We start from the raw sequence: 19,621 nt of genomic DNA, 5'->3' as shown, positions 1-19,621 counted from the left end.
GTAGCTGTCCAGTTTTCCCAGCATCACTTATTGAAGAGGCTGTCTTTTCTCCACTGTATATTCTTGCCTCCTTTATCAAAGATAAGGTGACCATATGTGCGTGGGTTTATCTCTGGGCTTTCTATCCTGTTCCATTGATCTATATTTCTGTTTTTGTGCCTGTACCATACTATCTTGATTACTGTAGCTTTGTAGTATAGTCTGAAGTCAGGGAGCCTGATTCCTCCAGTTCCGTTTTTTGTTCTCAACATTGCTTTGGCCATTCGGGGTCTTTTGTGTTTCCATACAAATTGTGAAATTTTTTGTTCTAGTTCTGTAAAAATTGCCAGTGGTAGTTTGATAGGGATTGCATTGAATCTGTAGATTGCTTTGGGTCATAGAGTCATTTTCATAATATTGATTCTTCCAATCCAAGAACATGGTATATCTCTCCATCTGTTTGTATCATCTTTAATTTCTTTCATCAGTGTGTTATAATTTTCTGCATACAGGTCTTTTGTCTCCTTAGGTAGGTTTATTCCTGGATACTTTATTCTTTTTGTTGGCAATGGTAAATGGGAGTGTTTTCTTAATTTCACTTTCAGATTTTTCATCATTAGTGTATAGGAATGCAAGAGATTTCTGTGCATTAATTTTGTATCCTGCTACTTTACCAAATTCATTAGCTCTAGTAGTTTTTTGGTAGCATCTTTAGGATTCTCTATGTATAGTATCATGTCATCTGCAAACAATGACAGCTTTTACTTCTTCTTTTCCGATTTGGATTTCTTTTATTTCTTTTTCTTCTTTGATTGTTGTGGCTAGAACTTCCAAAACTTGGTTGAATAAGAGTGGTGAGAGTGGGCAACCTTGTCTTGTTCCTGATCTTAGTGGAAATGGTTTCAGTTTTTCACCACTGAGGACGATGTTGGCTGTGGGTTTGTCATATATGGCCTTTATTATGTTGAGTAAAGTTCCCTCTATGCCTGCTTTCTGCAGGGTTTTTATCATAAATGGGTGTTGAATTTTGTCAGGAGCTTTCTCTGCATCTATTGAGATGATCATATGGTTTTTCTCCTTCAGTTTGTTGATATGGTGTATCATGTTGATTGATCTGCGTATATTGAAGAAGCCTTGCATCCCTGGGATAAATCCCACTTGATCATGTTGTATGATCCTTTTGATGTGCTGTTGGATTCTGTTTGCTAGCATTTTGTTGAGGATTTTTGCATCTGTGTTCATCAGTGATATTGGCCTGTTGTTTTCTTTCTTTGTGACGTCTTTGCCTGGTTTTTGTATCAGGGTGATGGTGGCCTCATAGAATGAGTTTGGGAGTGTTCCTCCCTCTGCTATCTTTATGTTTTTAATACCTGTAAGTTTTCTACCATATTATGTATCTTGCTTTGTTTTGTTATATTTCTTTTAGTAATTAGGTTTGAATTTTTGGTTCCAGGGATTATCTTTCTACTCATTTAATTAGACTTTCTTTGTCCAGTGTGGTCACCAGTATCCAGTTAAACCTATTGAGCCCTTGAAATGTGGCTGTTGTGACTGAGAAACTGAATTGATTTAATTTACATTTAAACTTAAACGTGATACTTGATTCAGTTAATTGGAAAACTTTTCTGTATGTTTAGAACAGTTTGGATATGTGAATCTACCTTAACTGTAAATTTGATGAAATCTGATTATAGGCCAATTATTTCTGATAGAAATTTAGCTTTTGAATTGAGATGTAAGTATGAAACACACTGGATTTCAAAGACTTAATATAAAAAATATGAAAATACCTCGGTATGTTTCTGTATTGATTCCACGTTGAAATGGTAATTTTGGGGGTATGTTGCATTAAATAAAACATCAAAAATTTCACCTGTTTCTTTTTATGTTCATATGGCTGCTCGGAAGTTTAAAATTACGTGTGTGGCTCACAGGTTTCTATTAGACAATGAGGCTTCAGACAGTGTATATTAACTCCTTATAAGGAGTAATAGAGATATCACATTTTCATGTTCAGAATAAACATTTATTGATTTTATTTCTCAGTATAACGTTTACTCTTTTTTTCCTGTAAACCTGTTGCTCTCAGAAGTTTTGGACCAATTAACTGTCTCTGAATGGCAGTTAATGTTACGGTGGTATTTTGTGATGTTTGCAAAAGCTTGAGGTCTTTCTGTTAAGTGGTTGTTAAGAATTTAAAGTTCTCTTAGTGATGTAAGAAAAGGGGAACTTGGACTGTATGACATAACTTAAAGAGAGAACCTTCTGAATGTTGAATGAGTTCATAGGAAACGATTCACATTTTCATCTGGACATGCTTTTCATCTTTCAGCTTTACCCTGTCCACTTCGGGTTCCTTCATTAATCACTCTGATCCGCTCCCTACAGACTGACTTTCTGTTTTATTTCCCAGTTCCTTTGCACTCGTCTTTTGCACAGCTGCACTTGTATTAAACATGTTTGCTCCTGGCTCCTGTTCTTTGATTTTATTCTAAACTGTCTCCTTCCAGAGGGTAGGCACTCCCCTGTTCTTTGTACCCTTCTCACAGCTTCCTCGGCTGTTTGCTTTCTGCCCAGAGTGGGCGCTTCATAAGCGGTGATTACTGACTCCATTTAAAGGTTGTTAAACATTATGTCACTTTAATTTAGTCAGTTGTTATATAGGTCTAAACTTCTGTAATGTCCCCACATTTCAATACAGCATCTCTGTAATAAAACCACCAGAAGATAGGTTGTCTGACAACTCTGTCTTCTTTTCACAGAAAAGATTTCTATCATAATTTCACTGGTTCTGTGAACCTTGGAGCCTTTAGCTATTAGAAGGCAGCAACCAGTTTCCCTGTTTTTACTCTTCTTGAAGTTGGAAGGCCCAGCCGCCCTCTGTTTTCCTTTAGAAAGTATTTTAAGATTCCAGTATCCACTGAGAAGTTGACTTTGGTTGCAAATGACTGCTCTTGGAAAAGCCTTGAGTTTGTTAAGTCATGCTCCTTAAAGCCTGATTACTACTGGGGAGGAGAGTGGTTTTGTTTCTGGAGAAAATGAGGCGATTTTTTGTTTTTAATTGTGTTAGGAAAAGAGAGCAACAATGGCATTTTGTTTCTTAGTCTGTACATTTTGTACCTTTACATATATGTACGTGACACACCTTTTCTGTAAGAGGTAATGTTCTTCTACTGTGAGGAGTTGCCAAGAATTAGACTAATCTGTTTAGAGACAGAAGCTAATGATTCAGAATTAAAGGGGAAGAGTACAGTTTCATTTAGGGTGAAGATATCTCACGTGGCTGAATGCACCTTGATCAACAGTTAAATTTAAAGAAAGAATTGACCTTTTGGGCCCTAAAGATCTGATATGACTGGATTTCAACATAACCTGGTTTATCAGGCTCTGAGCGTTTAAGGTGTAGTTCCAGCTTTGTTCATTCTCTTGGCAGTTTTGTATGCTTCTGAAGGGGAGACATGGCCACACGTCCTGACCTATTGATGACTGAGTGGTTTTGTCCCATTAAACTTAGGGAAGTTGATCAGATGGTTGGCAAGATTTGGGAAACCATGGTCTTATTACTGGATGGAATCAGAAAATATCACCACTTTTCATTTTACGTGCATTCTATTATTCTACTTCCATGATTATCTGATTCCAGAGTTGGGCAAATCCTTTTTTTTTTTTTTTGAATGCCATAGTCTAAGACAAGTTATCGAACTATAGCCCAAGGGCCAGCCACCTGTTTTTGTGTTACAGTTAACAGACTGTATTTTTAAGAGTAGTTTTAGGTTCACAGCAAATATGGGCAGAAAGTACAGGAAACTCCCATACACTAGTGTGGGACATTTGTTACAGCCGATGAACCAACACTGATCCATCATTATCACCCAGAGTTGATAGTTTCTGGTAGCGTCCAGTCTTTGTGTTGCATATGCTCTGGGTTTTGGCAGCACCTATTTTTGTAAATAAAGTTTTATTGGACCACAGCCATGCCCATTCATTACATAGCCTATGTGGCTTCTGTACCTCTGCAACAGCAGGGTTGAGTAGTTGCCACGGAGACGATTTGGCCCACAAAGCCAAAATGTTTACCATCTGGCCCTTTACAGAAAGTTTGGACCTCTAGTCTAAGACAGTTTGGCTCCCTGTTAAAGAAAGTGTGCAGTGATTGCCGTTAATTGGCATTTAAATGATAAAGCTCTGTTTGTCTCGCATGCTAGTTACCAGTAAAACTTGGCTCTCTGGAGTGTGACTTTTGGGGTAGCTAAGACTTTTCCAGGCGATCGGTGGCTTACCTGTCGGGTATATGCCCCTGTGTGGAGTTACCATGTGAAAGGCTTGGAGGGATTTTATAGCTTTAATCTCTAGGGCTGTCACCAAAGTTTAAGTGTACCGGTTTCTCCACAGCCCTGCCAAAATGAGGTTTTATGACTTCAATTGTATAATAGGTAACATAGAAGCTAAAAGTTTTATCTTTTCCCCTTGTGGGTTTATTTTGTGCAGTTTGTTGTGTGTGAAGTGCCCTTGACCATTTAGTAACTGGACTCGGGAGTTTTAATCGTTTGCATGCACTCCCTGTGTCTACTTGGCATAGTAAGCTCTTGTGCTGTTTATCTGTTGTTTCCTCCTGTGCTCCCTTCTTTGCTAAAGTAATTATCAAAGTATACAACTAAAGGCGTTCGGCAAGAATATCACCTCTAATTCTTCCATCCATTTTTTGGTGATAGCGTTACATCTTTTGCCCATATATTTACATATGTTGACACTGATTATTGGTTTCCTTTTTATTTAGTGCACGGTCTGAGTTTTAATGTACCCAGTGATTTACAATGCTTTTATCATGGTCAGATTTATCACCTAGAGCAGTATGTCAATTGTCACTAAATCCCTCTGGAATTTGTTGCCATCTCTGTGGGACGTTTGCAGTCAACTCACTTTTACTCTGTTCTGCTGTCCGTTTGCATAGCAGCAACTATTAAGACCTCACATCTTTCTGTCTTGTTGCCGTTTTATCACAAAGTTCACAGAATAGTTTATATTTGTGGATTCTCTCCAAAAGGACAACTTTTCTGATTTCAACTAAATATCATATGCTAACTTTTGCCTTGTAATTTCTGTTAAAATTTGGTGATAGCAGCTCCTTATTTATTACTTTAGGTTTTTAGAAATTCTCACTGTTCTTGCCCACGTATCCTTCTTGGTAAATTAGCTAAACTTATAGAAAATGTGCTGAGGGAACTGTGGGTGGGGTACCTGGCGTTCATTGAAACTAGCCTGGAAGCATCTTCAGGTAGCCCGTTTGGCCATATTTGTGGCAGAGCTGGGTTTGATTGCCCTTCATTTCCCTCGAGGAGAACTCTTTTCCTAGTCATTGTCTCATCTTGACTGAGATTATTCTTTCTGCTATAATGAATGGCACAAAAATTACAGCAAACTATTTGTTATGTATTACACAGGTCGATATTCACATTCCCTGTGATGGAATATTTGGGGTTCTAATTCGGTAGATTATTTCCCTAAGCGTCACCCAAGCAGTTGTGATTTTATTTTCAGTCTTAGACTTGACCTCTGATTCCACTCAACCATTTGAGTTGTACCAGTGTTTCTTTCTTTCTTACTAGGGCGTGGAAGTCAGTATATAATAGTTTCACTGTTGGGGATAAATTGCTACGTATCTCTTAACATTTTCTCAAAGCATGAAGTTAAGTATTCCCATGTATTGTTGGCCAGCAGACAGTAGGGCCCTTTGAAACGTGTAACATACCTATCGTTTCCCAACAAATTATTACATCTTCATTGACCAGAGCATACTCAGGGTTTACCTGAACCTTTCCTTCGATCTGTTCTAGAAGACTGCAGTGTTTCCTTAAGCTTGGTGGCAGATATTCCTTAATACTTGCCTGTGCACTTTGTATAAATTTGGTTCATTTCTCCTCTTCTGAGATGAAATAGAAAGCAAAGTGTCATTGCTTTATTAACATTCCTATATTGGTCATGTAATGCGCCCAAGTGTGGTCAGTTTCCTAGGAGGCTGAAACAAAACTCAAACATGAAAATAGAGGCTAAATATAGATGGGTCAGTGGAAAAGTTGGGGATGCTTAATAGCCACTGTCTGAGCCTGAGGAGTTCTTTGGTTTATTCCCTTGTTGAATTTCCTGTGATTAGATGCTAGTCAGTGGATCTCAGTCCTGGGTGCTCGTGAGAATCATCTGGGGAGCTGCTAAGGCTAGTGCCACCCGTCCCCCCACCCTTACCCTGTAGAAGCCAATTACATCAATCTCTGAAGGTAGGGTCTAGGTGCTGGTATTTTTGACTTACCCATCTTAACACAGTTAAGAACTGTGTTAGATCTGGTAAAAATTTTGCCCAAGAGCTGTGAACCACTTTAGGGGATAAAGTCTGTGAGATGCTGAGGGTTAACACTTAAGGAGTTTAGGAGTCTATCAGCATTTTTCTTTTTTTTTGGCACGCCGTGCAGCTTGAGGGATCTTTGTTCCCCAACCTGGGATTGAACTCGGGCCCTCAGCAGTGAAAGCACTGAGTCCTAACCACTGGACCTCCAGGGAATTCCCAGGAGTCCATCAGCATTTGTTGAACTTTCTGGAATCAGAATGGAGTGGAAACTGAGAAGCATTGGGGAATTGTCGAGGCTTTGTTTCTGCCTTTGAGGGGCTTATAGATAAATGAGGAGTCGAGACAAATATGTCAATATATATAGGCTATCCAAAATGTATGCATCCCATGAGTTTGTGACATGCTTTCTCTACCTCTCCCTTGGAGGTTCGTGTCATAGAGGTGGTTTCTGGGTATGTGTGAAGTGTTAACCCAGTTGTCCTTTATCCAGAGCATCCTTGGAGGCTTTCTTTGTTTCTTTCTTAGTTTTTTTGGTAGAAAACAACTATAATATATGTACTCTTTTTCTTGATTTCTAGCTCCTTTCATTGGCTACTCACTCCTAGCAATGCTCTCTCCAGAGTTGTCCCAGAATGTACATTAGGCAAGGTTGGCGTAGGATAAATAACTGTAAAGTGTACAAACCAAAATCTTATCCTCATAGATTGATTCAGTGGGAGCCTGTGCTTAGCGATCATCTGTCCAACCTCCCCAGTTGTACACATGAGAAAGTAGAAGCCCCGAGTAATGAAGAGACTGCCCAAGGCATTAGCTAGTTGTTGACCTGACATCTTGGCTGCCTCTTCCAAAGTGAGCCAGCAATTATTCTTTCTAGGAGGCGAAGGGAACTTACATTTGTGTACCGCTCTCCACCAGACACAATAGTAGTCAGATGTAGGTGTAGTTCTCACAGCATCCAGGTGAAATAGTTGTTTCCATTTTTTGGATGAAGACGCTGAAGCTTAGATGTTTAAGTATCTTGCCTAAGCAAAGTTAGGAGCAAAACCACAGTTAAAATGCAGGTCGATTGAGCTTTTAAACGTACGCTTTTTTTCTTTCAACTTAACGTACCATTTCTTACCACATAATATACCATTTGCCACAGTGCAATTCTTTCTAGCAAATAGAGTCTCTGTTAGTAATGCTTGGGGTCTTGTCTAAATTTGTTCTTTTAGACAGTCTGGAAATTGCATAATCTAATGTTTGTCTAGTCTTATGATTTCGGAGCTGTCGGATTGCTACCTCCTTCATTTATTTACACTAGAAACAATTTTTATTCTGAGGACCCACACTTGTTAGTTTATTGTCTTGTTAGCCTATTGTCTCTCGCTGGAAATATGATAACGGGTCTATGTGGACTTGTACTCAAGGCTTGGTTTCTGGTGCCTACCACCAGTGCGAGCTTGGGCAAATCACTTAATCCCACTACACTTCAATGTCCTGATCTACAAAATGGAAACGATAGCATCGAATCATAGGCCTGTTGCACCCATGAACTTGAGAACATGCAGCACAGAGCATGGCACATGGTAGGTGCTCAGTAGATGTTGGCTCTGCTTTTGTTATGGGAAGTTAGTGACACAGCATTATCCTGGACAAAGTCAGCTTCCTGCTAAGATGAAGACTGCCTAGGGAGCCCTTAACCCTGAAGGTTAATTATCTTAAAGTTTGTTGGCTGAAGGTCCCAGATATATAAACTGATCATTTTCCAAGAAACGTAGCACTTTCAGCTCATTTGTGCTTTGAGCACGACTGGCTTTGGATCTTCTTCATTCACTGTAATGGTTAACATAAGGTTTTGCCTCAGTTAACCTCGACGATGAGTACAGTGTGACGTTTACTTAACTGTTCCTGCTTCCATGACAACAAGACATTCTGTAATCCACCGTTAGGACTAGATCCTAAGCTCCTTTCTGGAATTGGGGCGATGTGGATCTGTGTGGTAGCTGTGGCTGTGAGTGCTACTCATATGCCTTAGCTGGCCAAAGCTCTCTCTGTGATGTCTGTTCTCAACACATCCTTGCCTTTTCTCTCTACTCTCTGGCCTGACACACCATGTTGACAATTACTGTCACTTTATCATCACCATCACCTTCCTGTCTACCTTTTGGCTCTTCTTCCCCTACCTATAAGGATTGGAATACCCCTAACCAGATATATAGACCGAAGTGATCTATTAGAGGAAATTTACCATTACCAGCAAATGTTATCTTGAACCCCTGAATTTTATTTGCTATTGTGAGTTTATACTGACACTTACTAGGTATTTTAATTTTCAGTTCTAATCAGGAAATATTAAACACCTACAGTGTTTCAGGTATTGTGCTGGTGGACTGTTCAGCTTTTTGAGGAATCTTGGGATCCATGGGACATAGACCTCAGTGACTGGGGGTGATGATAGAAGGGTTGCCCAAGCCAAGGGCACAAATTGTGGGCCCATGGTGAAATCTACTCACAGCTTGGTTTGGCCTTATCTGGCATACAGAGGGGCAGGTTTCTCACTCATCTGTTCATGGATACATACATCTATTTCAAAAGAGTCAACAAATAGGATCTGTTAAGAGAGAGGATCAAGGTACTAGTGGCTGTCGCTCATGTTCCCTCAGCACGGATACAGATCTCCTTCAGGAAAGGATCCAGTAACCCTCACTTACCTTAATTAAGAACCCTGTCATGATCACCCTGTACCCTCTTTTCTTACAAGAGCATCAAAAACCATTACATGTGATAGCCAGGACACGGAAGCAACCTAAGTGTCCATCAGCAGATGAATGGATAAAGAAGACGTGGCACATGTATACAATGGAATATTACTCAGCCATAAAAAGAAATGAAATTGAGTTATTTGTAGTGAGGTGGATGGACCTGGAGTCTGTCAAACAGAGTGAAGTAATTCAGAAAGAGAAAAACAAATACCGTATGCTAACACATATATATGGAATCTAAGGGGAAAAAAAGTCATGAAGAACCTAGGGGTAAGGCAGGAATGTAGACGCAGACCTACTAGAGAATGGACTTGAGGATATGGGGAGGGGGAAGGGTAAGCTGGGACAAAGTGAGAGAGTGGCATGGACATGTATACACTACCAAACGTAAAATAGACAGCTAGTGGGAAGCAGCCGCATGGCACAGGGAGATCAGCTCGGTGCTTTGTGACCACCTAGAGGGGTGGGATAGGGAGGGTGGGAGGGAGGGAGACGCAAGAGGGAAGTGATATGGGAACATGTTTATATGTATAACTGATTCACTTTGTTGTAAAGAAGAAACTAACACACTATTGTAAAACAGTTATACTCCAATAAAGATGTTACAAACAAACAAACAAACAAAAAAACCATTACATGAAGGGTAGCATGGGCTTCAGCCCCCATTAGGAAGATCTGCATGTAGTAGCACGTTCTGTATGAGATTTTTGTCTGTTTGTTTGTTTTTAGAATAGAATGGCTCTAGTAGGGTGTTTTTCTTTAAAATAATAGAACGGCTCTAGTTATAGGAAGACCTTTTTCAGAAGACGGCTTTTTTCTTTAAAAACTCATTTTATTTTTTTAAAAATTGAAGTATAGTTGATTTACAATGTGTTAATTTCTGTTGTACAACAAAGTGATTCAGGTACACATATATACATCCTTTTTAAAAATATTCTTTTCGGGGCTTCCCTGGTGGCGCAGTGGTTGAGAATCCGCCTGCCAATGCAGGGGACGCGGGTTTGTGCCCCGGTCTAGGAAGATCCCACATGCCGCGGAGAGGCTGGGCCTGTGAGGCATGGCCGCTGAGGCTGCGCGTCCGGAGCCTGTGCTCCGCCACGGGAGAGGCCACAACAGTGAGGCCCGCATACCACAAAATATATATATATATATATATATTCTTTTCCATTATGGGTTATCATAGGATTTTTTTTAAATGTTTACTTTTATTTATTTTCTTTTATTATTTTTTTTGGCTGCTTTGGGTCTTTGTTGCAGTACACGGGCTTCTCTCTAGGTGTGGCATGTGGGTTTTCTCTCTCTAGTTGTGGCACGCAGGCTCCAGAGCACGTAGGCTCTGTAGTTTGCGGCACACAGGCTCTCTGTTGAGGTGCACAAGCTCAGTAGTTGCAGTGCATGGGCTTAGTTTCCCCACGGCATGTGGGATCTTAGGTCCCTGACCAGGGATTGAACCCGTGTCCCCTGCATTGGAAGGCAGATGCTTTACCACTGGGCCACCAGGGAAGTCCCTATCATAGGATATTGAATATAGTTCTCTGTGCTGTACGGTAGGCCCTTGTTGTTTATGCATTCCATGTATAAAAGCTCACATCTGCTCACCTAAACCCCCCACTCCAGCCCTCCCCCAACCCCGTCCCCCTTGGTAACCACCAGTCTGTTCTCTATGTCCCTGAGTCTGTTTCCATTTCGTAGATAGGTTCATTTGTCATATTTTTAAAAATTTATTTATTTATTTATTTATTATTTATTTTTGGCTGTGTTGGGTCTTCGTTGCTGTGCGTGGGCTTCTCATTGTGGTGGCTTGTCTAGTGGAGCATGCACTCTAGGCACGTGGGCTCAGTAGTTGTGGCCTGTGGGCTCTAGAGTGCAGACTCAGTAGTTGTGGCACACGGGCCCAGCCGCTCCATGGCATGTGGGATCTTCCCGGACCAGGGCACGAACCCGTGTCCCCTGCATCGGCAGGCGGACTCTCAACCACTGCGCCACCAGGGAAGTCGCCATTTGTCATATCTTAGATTCCACATATAAGTGATACCATATGGTATTTGTCTGTCTGACTTCATTCAGTATGATAATCTCTAGGTCCATCCATGTTGCTGCACATGGCATTATTTCGTTCTTTTTATGGCTGAGTAATATTCCATTGTATATATATACCACATCTTCTTTACCCGTTCATCTGTCGATGGATATTTAGGTTGATCCCACGTCCTGGCTGTTGTGAGTAGTGCTGCTATGAACATAGGGGCGCATGTATCTTTTTGAATTATAGTTTTGTCCAGATATATGCCAAAGAGTGGGATTGCTGGATCACATGGTAATTCTATTTTTAGCTTTTGGAGGAACCTCCGTACTGTTTTCCATAGTGGCTGCACCAACTTACATTCCCATCAACAGTGTACGAGGGTTCCCTTTTCTCCACATCCTCTCCAGCATTTGTCATCTGCAGACTTTTTAATGATGGCCATTCTGACCGGTGTGAGGTGATACCTCACTGTAGTTTTGATTTGCATTTCTCTAATAATTAGCAATGTTGAGCAGCTTTTCATGTGCCTGTTGGCCATCTGTATGTCTTTTTTGGAGAAATGTCTATTTCGGTCTTCTGCTCATTTTTGGATAAGGTTGTTTGTTTTCTTTGTTGTTGAGTTTTAAACACTCTTTTTAATGACTGCATATTTCCCTATGTAAATATGCAATATTGTAATTTATTTAACTATTCCCTTATTGTTGGATACTTAGGTTGTTTACAGTGTCTCTCCCAAACCTTTTATTTGGAAAAATTTCAGACCTCAGGAAGAATGATAACAACAGTACAGTTAACACCCACGTTTAGCACCTAGATTCACTAGTTACTTTGCTATATTTGCTTCTTCCCCCTTCCATCCATCCCTCTCCATATTTCCTTCCCTCCCTCTCTATATACACCTTTTTGGCTGAACCATCTTGAGAGTAAGTAAGTTGCAGATGTAATGACTCCCTCTACATACTTATATATATATCTTAAGCATGAGAGTACTTTCCTAATAGTCATGATACAGTTATCACAGCGAATTTATCATTGATATTATAATATAATTGAATATTCACATTTCCTCTAATGGCTCATGGCTCCTATATTGGATAGCTGGGGTCTAGAACATACTCAGGAGGCACTGTGGCCCCAGGAGGGGCTTCTGCCTCAGTAATGCAGCACCAGGGATAGAGGGCAGGAGTGACAGGTAGGACTGGCTGGGTGAAAACTGGAGAATGAACCAGAAGTCTGCAAGCAGAAGGGTTACCCTCCATCCTGATCATCAGAACATTAATAGGCAGGCAGTTACCCCTAGGCCAAGTGAAGGGCAAGGAAGGGGTTCTTCTCTAAAGACACTGGAAGAACTGTTAAAGGAGAATAAGGGAAGCTGGTGTGGTGTTAGGACCCCACCCAAAAGCCCTGTGTAATCAGGTGTTTTGGGTACTCACTTAGTCCTTAGGCTGCGTCACTGAACAGGCAAGGATCACCTGCCATCTGAGGGAAGCCTACAGCAAGAGAAACTAACATAAATAAATGGCCCAAAATGACCCCAAAGAAAACAAATTCAGGTAGTTAGAAGAGTGCTTTAAAGTATAATTTGAGAAGTAAGTCATCTTGTACACCTCCTTATGAGCATCTTGGGGCAGATGGCATTTTCCAAAGAGGACCCTGACAAGGCTTTTCTATGATATGCTCTTGCCAGCCCTCCACCAACGCAGGGGGTCTGATCCCCTCCCCCTGGAGTCTGGGCAGGCTATGGTTGCTTAGAACAGTTGAGTATGGCAGAAGGGGACTAGCTGTGTGACTTCTGCGGCTGGGTCATAAAAGGCCATGCAGCCTCTGGTTTGTTTACTGAAGCCATACAGGAATCCAACCAGCCCAAGGCCGCCATGCTGTGAGGAAACCCATGGAGAGGCCACCTGACGCTGCTTCAGTAGGCAATCTCAGTCGGTAAGTAATCGGCCCAAGGGTCAGATATGTGAGCTGGAAGCCTTCAGATAGTTCCAGCTCCCAGTGTCCAGTCACCCTTCCAACGTTTAAGTTTTCCCAGCTGAGGTCCCAAACCAGCCTTCCCTCCTGTGTCTTATCTCAGTTCCCGACCCACAGCATCTATGAGCATAATAAATAGACATTGGGCTGAAAGAAATAGTGTAATAGCTGCATGTAGTTTGTGCATTGAGTTTGATATGGAATGAGGTGTGTGTGAAACACCTGATCTTTGGCTCTTTGGCTCTGAAGTTTCTGGCTTGCTGTTAGTAATAATAGCCCAAATGGGCCGGCCTAGAGTGGATGCAGCCTCAAGTTTGGTAGACCCCAAACCTACTACCTATTTTGATCTCTTTAAATTCAGGAATAAGTTTTCCCAAACAAAGGAAAACTGTTAAACTTCCCAGGCAGTGAAATAGTATTTCTGGACATGGAGTAAAACAAACATTTGCAAAGTATGAATGAAGCTAAAGAAAGAGGGGGGATTCTTTCGAAGGATTTTCACGATCATTTGGTAGCTCTCCATTCACACTTACGGTTGTGTCTTCTGAAGGACTATTCAATTAATTATTGTTTATAGCCCTGGTAAGTTTGAGAATAAATTATTTATGCTAAAATTCAATGTTGTCAAAAGATTGAAATCTTATAAATACAACTGAAGAAAAATCAAAGAGCTGCCCCTGAAATATTATTTTCTCAGTTATATTTTACCCATTTTAACATGGTTAATGGTAAAAATATGTTGTAAACTCAAACATTTAATTGACAGTAATTAGAAAAAGCATTATCAGAATGAGCTGATCGTTCTGTTGGGTTTTAATGCCTTGCTGGTAATTTTTCCATTTTTTGCCCTCCTTTTCCATTCCCTGATTCCCTTGCTTACACTAAAACATCGCCCGCCAAGCCTTAAAGCTGGAAGATGTGGATAAAGATAACCTTCAAGTAAATCCAGACAGGAGACTACATTTTTGGGAGGCATGTGCTCAGCTCTCTGCTTTAATTATAAGATACATTATCAGGTCATTTCATTAACCGAAGAAATAATTATTTTTTTCTGCTTCCTGTAAATTAGTCAAAAAGAGGATTAGCGATTCACCAGAAATATATGTCACTGTGGAAACCAGGTATAAAGAATAGTGTCGGAACTCTTGCTCTCAGAAGGCTGGTCAAATGCTCCTTTCTTATCAGTGACCATCACTGAGAGGGCTCCACATATTAAATCAGAAGTCATTTATGGGAAAGTAAAACCAAAACAAAACTCATTTGTGTCTATTTAGTGCTCTGTGGTGACCTAAATGGGAAGGAAATCCAAAAAAGAGGGGATATATGTATACATATGGCTGATTCACTTCTCTGTGAATCTGCTGAAACTAACAAAACATTGTAAAACAACTATACCCCAGTTATAAAAAAAAGTCATTTGTGCTTCTGTGTCTGTTTATCCTGTGTCTTGGTGAACTGGAAAGCTATTTAGAACCTTTCTAGACAAAGACAGTCATACCTTTTGCAAATGCAGTGATTGTCCCTGACTTCTCAATGTGGGGGTGGGGGTGGGGTGGGGGGTGGGGGGTATAGAGACAAAGTTTCTTTCAACACTAGTTTATGAAAGGCTGATAATCCAAGAAGCCTAGAATAAATGCTTCCTGAAATTTTGGTTATTTCAGGCCACGCCTAGTAGTTAGTTGAGTCTTCCAGTTATTGCACAGTTGACCAATGGAAGCACCAAGGCCTTTTATTTTAAAATAAATAAAATTGGATGGTAGGGACACAGAACATACTTTAATCCTTTTTTAATTATGTAGAATCATCAAATGAACACAGGCGACCGCGCTGAACCAGAACGCAGTCACGCTCTCAGGGCTTAGTGAGCGTCAGACTGTTTGATCTGGCACCCCATGGCCTTGGGGCTGCTCTGCTTTATACGAGCCGCCATCATTAGTGATTGCGATTTAATGAGCCCCCTCTTCTCAGTTTTAAGAACCTGTTCGTATTAAATGTTAAGCGCTTTTTAACCCTTGCTGCAACCTCTGCGAAATCGGTCCTGTTCTTACTTTATAGATGGCTACACCGAGGCTTCGACGTATAATGACACTTGCCGGTGTTCACGAAGCCAGTGGATGCTCGGGACAGGATCCAAAGCCAAGTCTGACTCTGGCATCTGATCTCGGCATTACTGTTGTGCCAGACTGCAGTCTTTTTGTCTGAATTCTGAAGTCCGCAAAGCTCAAAAAATTGAAGTTCTTTTTTTATACCTTTGCTGCCCAAACTAAGTCCATGGCAAAACCTGGCCTGCAGTGATTTGGGGGCCGTGGTCTTCCCCTGCTCAGTGTCAACATTCACAGCTTGCGCTGTAGCTGTACCGTGTCTGTAGAGTAGACTGTTTCACGCAATGGATGCACGTACGCTTTTTAAAACGGAAAACCTTTCAATTCTGAAAGCCGTCTAGCCCTGTGGATTTCCAGAAGAGACGTGCACCTGACTGCCTCTCACCACCTGGCACCTGCCAGACCGCTGTCACTTCCCCGACCCTCCCTCTTCACCCTACTCCCACCCCCAGCCCCGCCCCCGACCATGCTGCTGATGTGCTGCTCCTCATGTGCTCTGGATGTGGAAGTTTAAGCATGTCAACTTTCAGTACCCCTAAAAACTCAGTTAATTTTTCAAAATCCCAAGGTCGTACTGCTATTTCCAGTTCCAGTTCAACGCCACAGGGTTCTCGCTTCTTCCCCATTCCCTAACTTCCTTCTCCGTCATCATTTCTTTTGTGCTTTTTTTTTAAAAAAAAATGTCCTTTCTATTTAACCAGGATACAAGGTATTTCTCCTGGTACGTGCAAACGTACATGCACATTTTAACTTAGATAATAGGTCCTTCATTTTATAATGAGGTTCATTGTGAGTTTTGAAATATCAGCATTTTTAGCGCACTTACAATGATTCATCCATAAAAATTATATACAGAACATTTTAGGAATTATATATATATACAATCTAAAGGAAAGCAGCCTGAATCATCTTAAATGTTAATCATCTAAGGCCAAATGAATGTGTATGGAGTTAAGTGTTGGAAGGTCATTGCTGAGATAATACACTCCTCTTCCTTTTTTGGAGTATTTCCCTTAGGAGAAAAGGCAACGACAGAATTATTGATTAAAGATTTACTGGAGGCCTTCAATATACTACTCACTGAGAATGAGCTAAGTGAGGGATGGGTTAAGAATTTAATCTTTTATTCTGACTTTTTTGGAAATGGAGAAGGGGGTGCAGGGGGGCAGTGGAGGGAAGAGGTTCTGAAGGTGACTCTCAAAAGTGGGTTCTATGGGACTTCCCTGGCGGCCCAGTGGTTAAGACTCCGCGCTTCCAGTGCAGGGGGGCACGTGTTCAATCTCTGGTCAGGGAACTATGATCCCACATGCCGCACGGCTTGGCCAAAAAAAAAAAACCACAGTGGGTTCTTTTATTTCCAGTCTTATTCCATGAGGACAGAAAAGAATTTGGCTGGAAGTGTTAGAATGGATTTACTTCTGAATCTCTATTGCTGCCTTCATCACATTTGGAAGAAAGAGGAGAGTTTGGAGGAGAAGATCATTCAGTGAGCTCTGCTTCCCTCTCTCTGGGCCTGGCCCCGAGGTTGCCTATTTCCCAGCGGCCTCCAGGGAATATGGGACATCAGGCAGGCCTATCCGAATGTGAGAGAGTTGGGACAGACCCATCAGTATCACAGAGGACCGAAGAAGAACTAATGTTCGCCGAACACTTGCTCTTTGTCAGGCTCCATACATGTTGTCACATGTAGTCTTTACAAAAACTGACGTTTCATCCCCATTTTACAGATGAAGGCAGCTGAGCCTCAGAAGTTAAGAAGCTTACCAAGGGTAAATGGAGAAGTTGAGGCTGAAGCACATTTCTGTCCCCAAAGCTCATGTCTTTTCTATCACATCCTCTATCCCCCAGCTGTCACTGGGTTTACAGCAAGGTTGGAGTTTGGGGGCGAGACCAGTCATGGAACCGCTCTGGTCACGTGGCAGCGGGGGAGAGGGCTCAGGTTCCTCTTTCAGGTGTCCTGGTACCTTTTCTCTCACTGTGCCCTAGTTGCGTACATTGTGTGCACAGCCAGCGCAAGGCAATCAACGGAAGACTCCCTCCCGACCTCTGTCTTCCTAGTCAACACTGTATCTCCGTCCTCTTGGACGTGCTGTAGTCCATCACTCCATTTCTGAGGGCACCTGTGAGCTGGCTTCTCGGGCACCTCCCGAGTCCTGTGTCTCGGTCAGAGCTGGGGTCTGTGGCTGCTTTCTGGTCCCTGAAGAAACACATTTGAAGAAAATCTTAGGAAGCAGTCGGCCCGCAGTAGGTGAATAGTGGTGGAATGAATGGGTCTGTTGCTTTCTGGAAACCCCCGTGAACAGGAGTGGATTTACATATTCTCCTACTTTTGCACTTGGCAGCTCTCCCACAGCGTTCATTTGAAAACAAATTCAGATTATGTCCCAGGTTACTTTTATACCACCACTGGTAACACTAGGGATGTATTTGTGCTGAGGGAAAAACACTGCTTTCAGGGTTGCCTCTTGGAATAAATGTTCTTTTTCTATTCTAATTAAATTATTTTTTTAAACTTCCTATTTCAGAGGATAAAGATTTAACTAGAGACTGCAAGATTACTTAATTGTCTCTTCCTGACCAGTCACTGGGCTACCATGAGAACGTTTTATTATTCCATCTGTTAGATTATAAAATCATGGAACATTTTTCATCTCTTAATAGGGAGAGATAATGCATGCGAGAAAACTTCATATATGTTCCTACGAAAGGAGCTTCCTGTGCGCCTGGCTAACACAATGAGAGAAGTTAATCTTCTGCCAGATAACTTGCTTAACCGCCCTTCGGTGGGATTGGTTCAGAGTTGGTAAGTAAATAGTGTGGCTTCAGATGGGTCTACCCAGAATGCTCTGAACATTTGGCATTGGGACCATTCTCCCTAAAAGTACATGTACTGCTTCTGTGGGAATGAGTCATTCAGGATAGCCGGGTTTCCCAGGTAATTAAAAGTTGGGTTTTTAAAATTTTAACTGACAGTGTATAATTGTCCTAAGGAAAATACTTTTCAACTGTACTAGACACTTTCTTGACTTTTCAGTTTTTTTTCTGGTTACAAATGTGATTTTTCATTGAAGAAAATGGGAAAGTACGGAAAAATATAAAAGAATAGCAATGCAGTGTCCCATGTGAGCAGGTCTGCAATTCTTTGGATAGGGGGGATGTTGCTGCTTTGATCCAGTCTCTGCCGTGTTTTTTCTGTTTTCCTTTTAAAGAAGTTTTTAGAAGACAGTACTTATTTGAGGGCAAATTAAGTCATTTAAAGGGGAGCCTCCTGTGTGAAAAATAGGAGCTACCTGCTGTGCCTCATCTCCCCCATGAGAAGTCTGAGGTAGCTTCACAGAGTATGGTAGCATTCCGTCAGGTGTAGCTGTGATGCTTAAAGCACGTGCTGTCTCTTTGAGGAAGTTAAATTTGTGACTGGACTGCCCGCTCAGTAGGCAGAGTGGGGTGGGTGAGTGGTAGGAGGGAAGAGCAGTTGGTGTATTTTTAGAAAGGGATTTGCGTAGATTCGCGAAACGCTTGCCTGTCTCCTCTGTATTCTACAAGCAGAGAAGGAGTCCCCGTGGAGAAAGCTGGAGGGGTTCAGGAGGCCACATGCACAAAGTGCTCTCAAGCCAGCACCAAGGAGGTGCCATGGGGGCCTGGGGTAGGGAGGTGCTGACTGCGGTCTGCGCTGCCCCTTGGTGGCGGGGTGTGGAACTGACAGGGACAGGGAGAGCACTTTAGGGGACGGGAATGATGTGGACAGATACGCGGAGAGCGGAACCATGAATTAGTTGGCATCTAGAGTATTAACGGAGGCCAGGCTACTGAAAGAAGATGGCCATTCAACAGTCATTCCTCAGTAATACTGATTTATAATAAATTCTTAGGGTTGAGAATGAATCATCTGAGAAACACTCTATTGGGTGGTCCGTCCTTGTCCCAGACAAGCAGCAGCCCCTCACCGAGGCAGGCGCAGGGGCCCCGGGACCCCAGAAAGCTCGAAGAGGTGGCGACGATGGCTCCCATCTCAAGGTCACTTGGATTCTACCGTAAACAGCTCATAGCTTGTTTCAGGAACAGCAAGTACTTGTTTGCATGAGACTTCTTTATTGCTCCAAGACCATGATTAGAGATTTTCCAGCAGAAAAGTATATAAGCCCTCCTGGGGGCTAGCTACTGTGCTGGGAATTCTAGGTAGGCTAGCTGACTTTCAAGTCCCCAGTCATGGTGGCAGTGACAGTCAAACATTTACTGTCACTTATGTGAAAGTCATTTCAGGGGCTTCAAGAGTGAATTGCTGGCAAATTGCTGACTCAGATTACTGAGTCAGCTCTTTTTTTTTTTTTTTTTTTTTTTTTGGTCTCCTTACTATTTCCCTTCCAAACATGTGCATGTGACTTCTTCCCCTTCTTTTTTAAACATTCAATTTTGAAATAATTGCGTATTTAACAGAAGGGTTTGCAAGACTAGTAGC

The 19,621-nt window shown here is 41.8% G+C and overlaps 1 protein-coding gene across 2 annotated transcripts in view; it reads left to right on the top strand.

The window, feature by feature from the left end:
• Positions 1-19,621, top strand: part of PDK3 (pyruvate dehydrogenase kinase 3) — a 68,162-nt gene that overhangs the window by 7,238 nt on the left and 41,303 nt on the right. For both annotated transcript variants that reach the window (XM_059050641.2, XM_067023663.1), the window contains exon 2: positions 17,827-17,968. In XM_059050641.2, coding sequence (XP_058906624.1) covers positions 17,827-17,968 — 142 coding nt within the window. The remainder of the gene's footprint in view (positions 1-17,826; positions 17,969-19,621) is intronic.

The sequence above is a fragment of the Kogia breviceps genome, chromosome X (assembly GCF_026419965.1).
Source record: "Kogia breviceps isolate mKogBre1 chromosome X, mKogBre1 haplotype 1, whole genome shotgun sequence".
Lineage (NCBI taxonomy): Eukaryota > Metazoa > Chordata > Mammalia > Artiodactyla > Physeteridae > Kogia > Kogia breviceps.
Note: the sequence above shows the minus strand (reverse complement) of the source record. Positions and strands in the feature narration are given on the sequence as shown.